The sequence below is a fragment of the Grammomys surdaster genome, unplaced genomic scaffold (assembly GCF_004785775.1).
Source record: "Grammomys surdaster isolate TR1022 unplaced genomic scaffold, NIH_TR_1.0 125863, whole genome shotgun sequence".
Lineage (NCBI taxonomy): Eukaryota > Metazoa > Chordata > Mammalia > Rodentia > Muridae > Grammomys > Grammomys surdaster.
In genome coordinates this window covers 2052848-2065467 of record NW_021620689.1, presented here as the reverse complement: position 1 = coordinate 2065467, position 12620 = coordinate 2052848, and the positions used below count along the sequence as shown (strand labels likewise).

At 47.8% G+C, this 12620-nt stretch overlaps 2 protein-coding genes across 2 annotated transcripts in view; both read left to right on the top strand.

Moving 5' to 3' along the window:
* The window catches only part of Sf3a3 (splicing factor 3a subunit 3), a 17436-nt gene extending 14757 nt beyond the window's left edge, over positions 1-2679 (top strand). The window contains exons 16-17 of the mRNA XM_028790113.1: positions 1565-1620; positions 2402-2679. Coding sequence (XP_028645946.1) covers positions 1565-1620; positions 2402-2479 — 134 coding nt within the window. The 3' untranslated portion in view covers positions 2480-2679. The remainder of the gene's footprint in view (positions 1-1564; positions 1621-2401) is intronic.
* An 8023-nt stretch (positions 2680-10702) lies between these two features.
* Positions 10703-12620, top strand: part of Inpp5b (inositol polyphosphate-5-phosphatase B) — a 63753-nt gene continuing 61835 nt past the window's right edge. Inside the window, 3 exon segments of the mRNA XM_028790120.1 lie at positions 10703-10815; positions 11377-11503; positions 11820-11914. Of these exon segments, the coding sequence (XP_028645953.1) occupies positions 11447-11503; positions 11820-11914 (152 nt within the window). The 5' untranslated portion in view covers positions 10703-10815; positions 11377-11446.

Below are 12620 nucleotides of genomic sequence, written 5' to 3'. Positions count from 1 at the left end.
GGGGGGGGGGGGGGGGTTGCCAGGCACTTCACCTCGCCTGGCAGCCTCTGCTACCAACACCTTATTGCAGACTACTGCTCCTTCTCATCCATCTCTCTGCTGTGTTTCACTTCGTGTGAGCCAGACAGTTGGTTTTGTTTATTCAAATATGCACATATGTATGCATATCCCACACACACAAACATGGCAGTGGGTGTTGGCTGTGTTTTAAGGCAGTCAATGTGGATAGTAGTGTGGCTTATTGTTTAGTTTCCTGGGAAGGAAAGGGTTTATTTGCCAGGCAGTGGTGGAGCACACCTTTAATCCCAGCACTTGGGAGGCAGAGGCAGGTAGATTTCTGAGTTCGAGGCCAGCCTAGTCTACAGAGTGAGTTCCAGGACAGCCAGGGCTACACAGAGAAACCCTGTCTCTGGGAGAAAAAAAAAAAAAAAAGGAAAGTGTTTATTTGGCTTACACTTTTAGGTCACAGTCCATCACTGAGGGAAGTCAGGGTAGGACTCAAGGCAGAAATCAGGGCAGTGGCTGTGGAGGAACACCCATTGAAGGCTTGTTCTCCACAGTTTGCTCAGTTTGCTTTCTTAAAACTTGCAGGACCACCTGCCCAGGGGTGGCAGCACCCACCGGGAGCTGAGGCATCCCATGTCAATCACTAATCAAGAAAGTGCAGTACAGACAGTATGATGGGGACATTTTCTCACTTGAAGTTCCTTCTTCCCAGATAACACTAGGACAAAAAGCTGAGCATGGAAACACACTCCAGTAATCCCAGGTCTTAGGTGGCAGAGGCAGGATCTCTGAGTTCCAGGCAAGCCTGAGCCCAAGGACAGCCAGGACTACATAGAAAAACCCGTCTCAAAAAATAAAACAAGAGCTGGAGAGATGGCTCAGCGGTTAAGAGCACTAACTGCTCTTCCAGAGGTCCTGAGTTCAATTCCCAGCAACCACATGGTGGCTCACAACCATCTGTAATGGGATCCGATGCCCTCTTTGGGTATATCTGAAGAGAGCAACAGTGTACTCACATATATATAATAAATAGGCCTTAAAAAACAAACAAAAAGAAAAAAACAAAAGCTCTAAGCAGGCCATGTATTAAGCCTTCTCAGCTGTGATCTTTTTATTTTATCCCATAGTTTCTATAGACTGTTCCACACTCATTGCTTCTTTTGAGAGTGTTTTCTTTTTACTGTTATAATTGTTGGGTTTGTTTTTGAGGCAGGGTTGCTCATTTAGCACAGACTAGCCTCAATCTTACTATGTAGCCAAGGCTAGCCTTAAACTGCCTGATCCTTCTTCCTCTATCTCCCAAATGCTGAGGTTACATCCATCCTGATTTCTAGGTCTCTGTTCTAAAACGTCCTTAAGAGCCTTTCTTTTACAGCAGAGTGAAATCATGGTAAATTTCTCAATAAAAGGAGTTTTATCTACAGGTGGTTCTAAATCAGTATTCCATTTGGGGGCTGTCAGTCATTTGGGGAGCCTGTGGGAGCAGGGCGATGAGAATGATGTAACACTGCACCCGTGGACTGTGGTCCCTAATGGCTGCTTATCTCTCATCCTGCAGTGTGGGCCAAGTTGAAACTGCAGAAGGCTTCAGAACGATGGCAGCCTGACACCGAGGTGGGTGCTGATGTGGAGCGTGTTAAATGCAGCGTCAAGTGACAGTTCCCTCACCATGCAGAGAGGAGAGGCTAGCAAGTTTTCTGTACTAGCAAGTGTAATAGATAGTTGTATCCAAGTTGACTGTGTGAGCCTGTTGTTGTGATTTTAAGTCTTTGTCATCAGGCAGTTCTCCCACTGAGGCTGATGTGAATAAGGACACGCAGTCTCTTGTGCTACCCTGGGGATTTCTAAAGAAGTCTGTCACCTCTTAGGTCTCTGAGGAAAGTTTGAGTCAAAGGTAGTCCTCTGTTCGGAATGGGGATGTGTCCTTGTTGGTCTTGACAGGTCTCAGAGATGAGTACCACACATTGAAGGGGTGGCGGTAACATCCTGGTCCTGTGGAGATTGTCTGTAGTCTCCTTTATTCTATGTCAGTATCTCAGTTTTTTTTTTTTTTTTCTTTTTTTCATATCAAGTGCCCTTCCAGCTATAATGTAGACCTGAAGCACTAAGACTGTTTGGCCTCCCTGTCAACTCCTGCAGTGGTCCAGGGACAGAATCCCAGGCTTCTTGGGGACCAATTCACACTGCTGTGTTTGGTTAGCCTTTCCCTGCCAGGCCTCTTTGTCTGAAACACAGGGCATTATTTGAAAGACTATGTAGGGATAACCGTGACCATGACTGGTGCCACGCTAGACATCTAGAACTAGCATTGGTTCCTTAGACTCTGGTTGAGAAATCTATGTGAAGTTAATGCTGTGGAACTCAGTGTGAAGCTAACAGAGCTCTTCCTTTTCAGGAAGAATATGAAGACTCCAGTGGAAATGTCGTGAACAAGAAGACATACGAGGATCTGAAAAGACAAGGGTTGCTCTAGTGGTTGGCTATGTATGCCTGGGCTTCCCAGAGAAGCCTGAGAAAATTTTTACCAACCAAATGTTCTTAAAGACTTTTTGCTATGTAGTATCTACCTTGTAGAAACAAGACATGCTGGCAGATTGCAGAATTGAGATGTGTTTTATCTTTGTTTTATATTAAAAATATCTGTGAGAAAATAAAACCAGCCCTTGTTCTGGATGCGTTGTTTCTGAAATCCAGGTTTATGAAGTAACTTAACCTTTTGTTTTAAATGCCTCTTGGCCTCGTTCTCACCAGCCTCCATAGTGGCTTAGATTTAGGAGATAGTTATTACTGCCTCTATATAATTCTGTGTATGTGTCTCACTGATAGCCCAGGCTGGCCTTGAACTCCTACCAGTCCTGCTTCTGCCTCCCGTGTGCTGAGATTACAGATCTGTGCTGCCACCTCAGGCATGTGTCAAGTAATTGAGACCTAACTTTTCTCCCCTTCACTGCCACTTCCCAAATGAGCATCTTGCCAGCATGATCTCTGCCCTCAGTTGAGACAGCCATCAGTGTGCATAGAAGAGGAAGCAGGAGGGTGAGCCAGGCCTGAGGGCTTAAAGTGGCTTCAAGGCTTGCCTGTTTTATTTGCATAAAGAAATTAGCTGTAGTTGGCCTCGGTCCCAGCACCTGGGGACAGAGGCAGGTATCTAGTCCAGAGCCAGTCAGTAGTGAGACACTGCCTTCAAAAATACATAAAGTTAGCTGGAGCCAGGTATAGTAGCAGAGGCCTGTATTTGAAGCTTCATGCAGTTCAGGCAAGAGGATGGCTGCAAAAAGGAGCTTCTCTGGGTTCTGAATCTGGTATTCCAGATTTCAGAAAGAACTAGGAAGTCCTGTTCAACCTATGAGGACAGTCACTGAAGGTTGAGTAAACTTCCTCAGAGCCCTCTTAACATGGTGACCCTAAGCTGGTTGGTCTTCAGACATTACTTTGAAGAACCCCAACTCTGGCTGGCTATCTTCCTCTGTATCCCATTGTTGCACCCCTAGCAGCAAGGGTCTCACCACCCCTCCTCTGAATTATATTACTCTGGACAACCCATTGCTTATATGACACCTTATGCTTTGGCTCTGGGCTTGTGCAGCAAGGAGCCCATGATCAAATCAAATCAATTAGAAATGGGTTGCTGGAAACTAGGCCAAGGTGAAAGGAGGTGTGGGAGAGAGCAGAGCAAAGCCTTGGAATGGAAAATGGGGGAAGCCTTCTGACTACAACAGTAGCCATACTGGGCTGTTAAGGAATGCTCCATTGCTTTGTAGCTGTCAGATCCCACTGAGTAGGTGCCTGAGACTCCAGGGTTAATGAGATGCCCTGTTACGGTATGGAGGGGGAAGTGGGATCAGAGCCTGAGGAGTCCTATGAATTATGCCAAAAGTCCTAGCAAGGAACTTGGGCTTGCCTGTTGCAGCAAAGCCTGCTTTTTTTTCATTGTTTATATTAAATACATTCAATATATTGGGCTAAAATGTAACTATTGAATAACCTGGCTATACACTCCTGGGTAGACACCCAGAGGACTCTAGGAGGACATCATAGAAATTATTTGCACATACATATTTATTGCAAAGATAGGGAATCAAAATTGCAAAAATAGGGCATCAATCTGGATGTCTGGTAAAAGATAATAAAGAGAATGTATTACAAGCTGGAGAGATGGCTAGCAGTTAAAAGCACTGACTGCTCTTCCAAAGGTCCTGAGTTCAATACTCAGCAACCACATGGTAGCTCACAACCATCTGTAATGGGATCTGATGCCCTCTTGTGTATCTGAAGACAGCTACAGTGGTGTACTCATCATATATATAAAATAAATCTTTAAAAAATTTCAAATGCACAGTGGAATTTTATTCAGTTGTAAAAGAACAAAATGACGTTCAGGAGGCAATGAGGCGACTCAGTAGGTAAAGGCAAACATGAGCTGGGTGGGGTGGTGCACACCTTTATCCTAGCAGCTGGGGGCAGCGGCAGGTAAAACTCAGACAGAGAAACCCTGTCTCAAAAAACAAAAATTAAAAAGAAAACAAAGTATATATGAATGAAATGATCACAAGGAGATCTTTTGCTAACCAAACCTATCTATCTATCTATCTATCTATCTTTATATCTCTATCCTTTTTTTTGAGGCAGGGTTTCTCTGTGTACCCCTGGCTGTCCTGGAACTCACTTTATAGACCAGGCTGGCCTTGAACTCACAAAGATCTGCTTGCCTCTGACTCCTGAGTGCTGGAATTGAAGGTGTGTGCTACCACTGCCCAAAATTCTTTTAAAAACGGAGTATTGCTGTGTACTGGACACTGCCAGGTTAGCAGAGCTTGAATTACGTGGCGGTGAGATAGTTGAAGCAAAAGCCCCAGATAAGGAAGGTCAGATGCAATCTCCACAGGGATATGAGGGCAAATATATGGCTGATTCCATCAGACCCTAAGAGACACATAGTTGTTATCTGAGGCCAGGCAGAAACAGCAGAAGTCCCTGGAGGTGTCACCCTGAAGTCTGGACTTAATGGAGTTCTCTGTAGAAACAAATTTTCAGCTGTGCAAACAAATTTTCAGCTGTGCTTCCTGACCAAATTGGACCTTCTGTGTGCTAGGTGAGCTTGTATTCCTCCTTTCCAATTTGGTCAGGACCTTCTGTGTGCTAGGTGAGCTTGTATTCCTCCTTTCCTCTATATTTTTTCTAGTACTTGCTATAATAACTATCCCTTCCCTCACCCCTTAGATACCATCAGCAGCATAAGAGCTCTGGGAGGACCCTGACTGCCTTTTATGCTCTCTTTTGAACGCCCTCCCCAGCTGTCAGGGACCAATCTAGTCAAATAGACACCTTCTCATTCCAGTGGGACTGGGGTGTTGTTCCTCTGATCTGCCAGAACTGCTTTGTTTTCCCCTGATTACAGTGCTGACATCAGCTGGGTTTCCTTCATTTGCATGTAGCTTCCTTGGGTCTCCAGAGACACCACCACATCAGAGGACATTCCCAAAGTGATAAACAATTGGAGGGAAGGAGGGGCTACTGGTAACTTCCAGTGGCTGCATTTGAGCCTCCCTGGCTTGTGCATAGACACTCGATGCCCTCTGTATCCTCAGGTGTGCAGGTAGGTAGGTCCACAATAGGATGGGACAAGCACAGGGAATGCAGAATATTCGCTGTACCCATGGAAGGATGCACAGACTAAAGTTGAAGTTGGTAGGTAAGAAGCTGTATGCACAGTCCAGGGGATCACCAGGTAAATACCACACTCAGCTAAGAACTATTTTTTTTTTTAAGATTTATTTATTTATTTTATTTATGAGTACACTGTCGCTGTCTTCGGACACACCAGAAGAGGGCATCCAATCTCATTACGGATGGTTGTGAGCCACCATGTGGTTGCTGGGATTTGAACTCAGGACCTCTGGAAGAGCAGTCAGTGCTCTTAACCACTGAGCCATCTCTCCAGCCCAGCTAAGAACTATTTAAGTTGAAGAAGCAATAGGGAAGCCAAGGGTCTGGTCATGAGGGGTGAAGGCAAAGAGAGGGGCTCCCATTACCCACGCTTCATCTTAGCACTTTGCCAATCTCAAGTGTGGCTTTATCCATGCAGTAAACAGAGGGTTCTTAGTGCAGGCTGTATCCCATCACCCTGGAAGATGTCCCCAACAGACAGATCTGAGTGTGTGACAAAGGAACAGAAACCTTGATGGTTCTGGGAGTGCTGGGGACCAGGCTACACTCAGTTTTGCAGGCTTGGGCATAGTGGGAATAATGTGTCCCTTCTCAGCTCCAGAAGTTTTCTACCCTGCAGGGAAAAGCTCAAGCCTGAGTTTAGCAGACCATTCCAGGTCAGATCCCATAAGGCTGGGATCCCCAAACCCCAGATCAGAGATAGTTCTGCCCTTGACCCACTCCAGTTTACCTTAGTGAGGGGGGAAGAATCTCCATCCTGAATACTCTTCAATCTCTCTTGAATCTCAGGATAGAGTCTTCTAAGCCCCTTTGTGACCCCAAGTTTCCCTGGCCTGGGATTTATTCCCCCATTTTACCATCCTTCTTACAACCTCTGATGTTGGAGGCAAATGAAGCCAGATCCGAGACAGCAGATATCTACTTCCTGTTCCTGTACCTGCACCAGTGCTGTCTCTCCTCAGGCCTGAGATGCTGCTGTTCCCATGACAACATTTATTCTCAGAGAGGCTGTTTCTAGCGTGCAGGTTTCTTTCTGCTTGTATCTTATTGTTCCAACAGTATGACTTTCAGGGAGGAAATAGACTTCCTGGGACCTCTTATTCCTTATAGGCTGTCTCCCCTGCTCTCCGATCTCAATTCATTCATCCGTATGATACAATCACAAGAATCTCTGCAGCCTCTCCCGAGCAGCTCAGGCCTGGTGCTCCACTCTCTCCAGTACTCTAGCACCTACTCAGACGATGTCTATGGCCAACAGTTGCCACAGGACTGATTTACTCCAAGGTATGTGACCTCAGCTCTGAGATCCTGGCCTTTCCTGGACCCTGGGACCATTCCTAGCCTCCGACTTGTTGCTGAACCAAACAATGTTACTTCTCTTGACACCTCTTCCACTTAACTCCTGCACAGCCTTTCCTTGACCTGTGACCTTTGATCTAGCTACTTCCTGCTGTGTCACCATCTTCTCTTCCTCATGCCAGTTCTACTGCTGGTCTTCCTAGAAGCCCAGAGTCTGACAAGAAGTCAGCTGATCCCTGCTCCAGTCCAGGTAAGCAGCATGTGAAGGAGATAGACCTTTCCTGACTAATGTCCTGCACTTGAAATAAGGTCACAGCACTCAATTCATCTGTAAACTCTGTAGCTTCCATTGCTTTGGAGCTGTGATCTCCCAGGAGGTGAGGGGCTCCCACCAGGCAGCAGGGTATACATTTAGGGAACAATACTGCAAGATAGGGAGAGGGCAGGACGTGATGAGACCCAGAAGGGATACCACTGTAAGGTGAAGTTAGGGGGCCATTTCAAGGACCGGAGACAGAGATTCTGAAACGGGAGAGAGAAGAGTCCCTTTTATGATAATAGGAGAAACTGAGATAGGCCCTCAGGTTGGCAAAAGCCCCACAAGCCTGGGGTGCCCATTATGCTTTACTCAGCCAACTCACCTTAACGCTTCCCACTACAAGGCCTGGGGGGCTCAGTTGTAGGGTAAGATATGAAACGGGTCCAGCCTTTCCCTACTGTCTGAGGACTCGGTGTCCAGCCCTGACCCCTGCACACTGTACTGCTACTGTGCAGAGGCACTCTGCCTACTGTTCAATAAATCCTCAGTCTCTGGCCAGAGCACTACCCTTGACCCTCAGTCCAGCAGCCCCTGTCTGGAGCTCCTGCCCCTAACTCTGACTCCCATTACCACTAAGCAACACTACCCTTTGACAGGTCTTCCAATCTCAGCCCAGTTTTTACCAGTCCCCTAATCTCTGGAACATCCTGACCTTTAAATCTTTTGTTGTTTTGTTTTGTTGTTTGAGACAGGGTTTCTCTGTGTAGCCTTGGTAGTCCTATAACTTGCTCTGTAAACCAGGCTGGCCTTAGAACTCACAAAGTGGTTAAGAGCACTGACTGCTCTCCCAGAGGTCCTGAGTTTAATTCCCAGCAACCACGTGGTGGCTTACAACCATCTGTAATGGGATCACATGCCCTGTTCTGAAGACAGCTACAGTGTACTCACATACACAAAATAAATAAATGAATCTAAAAAAAACAAAAAACAAAAAACCAAAAAACAAAACTCACAAAAGATCTCCCTGCCTCGTCTGCCTGCCCAGTGTTGGGAGTAAAGGCATGCACCAGCACTGCCCAGCTGCATAACATTTAAATTTTATCTACCTGGCCCTGGCCCCTACCTTTGAAGTCTTCATCAACTCCCCCAAAGCTGGGTTTCCTACTCTCTCACAAGCCCCCTTTTCTAACATGTTCCTCCTCTTAACCCAGTGCAGCCCTCTTTCCCCTTCACTACAAGCTTGTCTAGGGTGCTGGGTTGTGAGCTTCCTGTGCAGCCTAGAGGGGCAGGGTGAGGCTGTGGCTTCACAGACGCACTGCACTCCTATCCTAGGATGTTCCAGCATTTCCCCAGGAAGAGTGTCCTTCTTCCAAAAGCAGATCTTTGAACACCACAGAGGACAGGCAGCTCCCCATACCCCCCTTGACGACCACCACCGAGTCCACTCCTCAGAGAGATGTCTTGTGAATTGCTGCCTGCTCTGGAAAGTGGAAGGGAAGGCCATGGCCCAGACACAGCAGGGCTCCTACCTCCCTCATTAACCCTTCAAACCTTCCATTTTCTTTCAGGAGATAACCTATACCCTGGTTTCCTGCAAAGGGGATGCCTACTTCAAAGAGCAGGACACTCTGGCCATGTGCCCCAAGGGCTTGCACTTCTGTGAGGTGAGCCTACAGTGCTTCCTCAGAGCTGCCGGACTGGAACAGCTCAGCAATGAAATCTAGAGGTTGCTACGTTTGTGGAGAGCCAGCCTGCCTGGGGTTGAGCAAGCCTGACTCTTTCTGTTTTGCATAGCATCTTAACTCAGGGGATCAGGTGGGATTTTCCAAGTCTCTCGAATGTGGCTCCATGTTTCTGATCTACTGGTTTTCTGGGAAATGACTGCCTGACCTCATGGGGGAAGCTGACCTCATAGGGGAAGCTGAACTCAGCTCAGTTCTAGTTTCATTAAGACTTCTTGCCTTCAAGAGCTGGGGCAGCCACAAGGGTAACATGAATGGTCCTGTCTATGCTTGTAGCTCAAATGGTCCAGCTCAGGCTACACCGAGGGCTGCAGACAGGCCTGCATGACAGGTGTACTCAAGTGTGGTAGAGCTGGGGCTGGGCCCTGCTACCTCAGTGCTGTCAAGCTTTAGCCTCAGGCAGCTGCCTCCAGCCAGATGGTACCTTTAGCTTCAACAAGGCCACTCCACACCAGGAATCCCCTGCTCTGGATCCCCTTTGTAGGTATGGAGAGACACTCGTCCCTTTGCTCTGTTCCTGTTCCCAGTCTACTACTTGGGTTCAGCAGCAACACCTGAGAAGACTATGCGGACACCATAAGCCTTCACAACTCCCTGCTTCAAATCCTGTAGCTGTATCTTTAGCTAGCATGACTTCTCAAGTCCAGGTTCCTCCCTTTCCTACTAACAGGGTCTAGGCCTTGAACATGGGTCCTCCCTCAAGGTGGCAGGCCCTTGTCCTCAATCCCAAGAAGAGGCTTGGACTTTTAGGGCTGGGGGGGATACACCTATTTGACCTACATTTTGTGAGAAGATCCCCACCTCAAATTTTGCAGGGATACTTTCATCTATAAAAACTGCCTAGCCCCACCCCATTTCCCCAGACCCTCCTCTCTAGCCATCAGCATTAAGGGGTTTTCCTGCTTTCCTTCAGTGACCTTCAGTGCCTTGATATCTAACCAATTCCCTTTCCCCTCATCCCCCATGAGACTTCAAAATTCCAGTCCAATAAATTTGAACTCCAGTTGTGCTGTGGATGTTTCTAGAAAGAGACAACCAGGAAGAATCTGGAAGGGGTTTGCAACATGCAGTCGAAGTGGTTATCAGAATTCAATTCAGAACAAAAAGGACGGGGGAGGGGCAGGTTAAAGGTTACAGTGGTGGGGGTGGGAGTCAATGAGACAGTTTAGCAGGTAAAATCACATGCTGCTAAGCCCGATGGCCTGAATTTGATTATTCCATCCCCATACTACACATAGTGGGAGGAACCAAAAGAGCTGGAAGGGCCTGAAGAACATTTGGCAGTTCCTAGCTGGGAAAATGACTCAGGAATTGAAGTTGGACTTCCCTCTGGGCACCCAACACTTACTGGCTGCAGGCTCTGTCAAACAGTTGTGTCTGTTCCTTAGTTTCTACACCTGGGAAGTGGAGAAGGTGACTTACATCAAGTCAGGGCAGGGTAGTTATTTCGAAGCGTTTCAGAAGAATAGAAAGCTGTCCCTTTCTGAATGTGAAGAGCTGAGGATGGGATTAACTCGAAAATACAAGTTAACATCATTTTTTTCCTTCCGCCTTGGACAGAGGCACTGGCTCTTTGATTTGGTGAGCTGAGAAAGGCGTTCCTCACGCAGGCTTTTCAGAACTGGGACGCCTGAGTATGCTTGACTACAGACTCTAGATTCTAGATTTTTTTAAATAGTGTAAGGGCGGGGAGATCCACCTACCGGGCCATGAGCGACTCGGGCATGCTGGGACTTGTAGGCTGACTGTCCGTCCTGTGACGCCAGGGCCGCTGGGAAATGTAGTTCCTGATCTGGCCTGGGACGTCGGTGTCCTGCAGGCCCACCGGTGACAGCTCAGGAGGTAGGCTGCAATGACAAGGGTCTGAAATACGTGCAGAGTGGGAGGGAGCTTGGAAGCTGGTTGCTGGGGCTCCTGTCCTGTGGGTGCCAAAATGGACACTCCTAATCTGCTGCTGATGCAATGGGGCCTGTTGGGTGGGGTGAGGGGCAAAGAGCAACGGGACACTTTCAGGTTCCAAGGAAAGAGCGGCGGGGCTGGGTTATTTCTCCAGTATAAGACCCTCCCAGCTGAGACTAAGGTGAAGTCTGTCTCACCATCCCTATTTGGACACATCACCAACCTTTCCCAGAGAAGAGCCAGATGGACCATAACTCCCTGAATGCTGAACTCCCTGAAGAGGGCATCAGAGCTATACTCAGAAGCAAGGAGACCAGCAAGCATAGTGAACCCCACTGGGAACATCTGGAGCAACATCCAACAAGGGGCAAAGGGGTGGAAACCCATTTTCTGGAAATGTTGAGAGGCCCATTGTAGGAAAGAGGGGGAAAGACCAGAAGGAGAAGCAAGATGACCAGACTCTCTTGTTCCCCTCCACAAAGGCTTCTTCTTCCATCCCCACAGCCCCCTGAAGCAGCTCTAATACAGCATGGAAGGTTCCCACCTGCCCTACCCCAGGGTTTGACAGCTCAGCATGGACCAGTCTGTGGCAATCCAGGAGACCCTGGTTGAGGGGGAATACTGTGTCATCATATCCTTCCCAGCTGTAGGTTGCCATGTCTGTTTTAGCCTTGGGAGGTGGCATGGAGGCTGTGGAAATTTTTCTCTCTAAGCCACATGGCAAAAGGTAAACCAACTGGCTCTGGTCTCTCTACCAGATGCTTTAAATAGGTAGCTATTTTCTAACCAGCTCTGAAGTTGGGGACTATTATACCCATTTTGCAGATGAGGAAAGCTCATCGAGGTGAAGTCATTTGCCAGTGGGAGGGGGAAAGGCAGTGTGGTGGAGAGGACTGGGTGGGGAGGTTCATTCTTGGCTTTCAGTTTCCCTTCACTCTGAGGATCAGGCAGTACAAGGTGTGCTGTGTAAAGGAGACAGCAAGCAGAGCCGCCTGCTGGGGCTGGTGCGGTACCGGCTGGAAAATGACGCCCAAGAGCATGCGTAAGTAGGGTTCAGACTGCCTGTCTGGGCTATGGGTTGTTGTTCTTCAGTATCCTCCAACTCGACTTCGGTCTTTGCATCTGAGTCTCCTAGAATAATTAACACAATGATAGCGTTCGTGGAACACCGTGTTCTAAGCCTTTTATCATCGGTGAGCTGTGATGTGGAAGCTTTTAGAGAAGAGGCAGTTATCACGCTTGGCCAGACTTTAAGCATGTGTGAGTGCCTGAATTTAAATTCAGATGCCGTGATCCTATGCAAATTGTTCTTCAGAGCTCCGTTTACCCAGAGTAAAGTTCAGAGGGTTGAGCTGGGATTGAGCGCTCACACCAGGAATCCCAGCCCTCAGGTAGCCTAGGCAGGACTGTCACAAATTCCAGGCCATTCTGGCCTACATAGTGAGTTCTAAGCCAACCTAGGCTAACAGAATGAAACCCTACCTCAAAAACAGAAGGCATGGGGTTGAAGAGGTGGCTCAGTGGTTGGAATGTGTACTGCTCTTGCCATGACCTAAATTTGGTTCCAGCACCCACCTCCAGTGGCTCACAATCCTTGTGACTCCAATTTCAAGGGATTGGAACCCCTTTCTGGACTCTTTGGGCATGCGCGTGCGTGCGTGCTCGTACACACACACACACACACACACACAGAGAGAGAGAGAGAGAGAGAGAGAGAGAGAGAGAGAGAGAGAGAGAGAGAGAGAGGG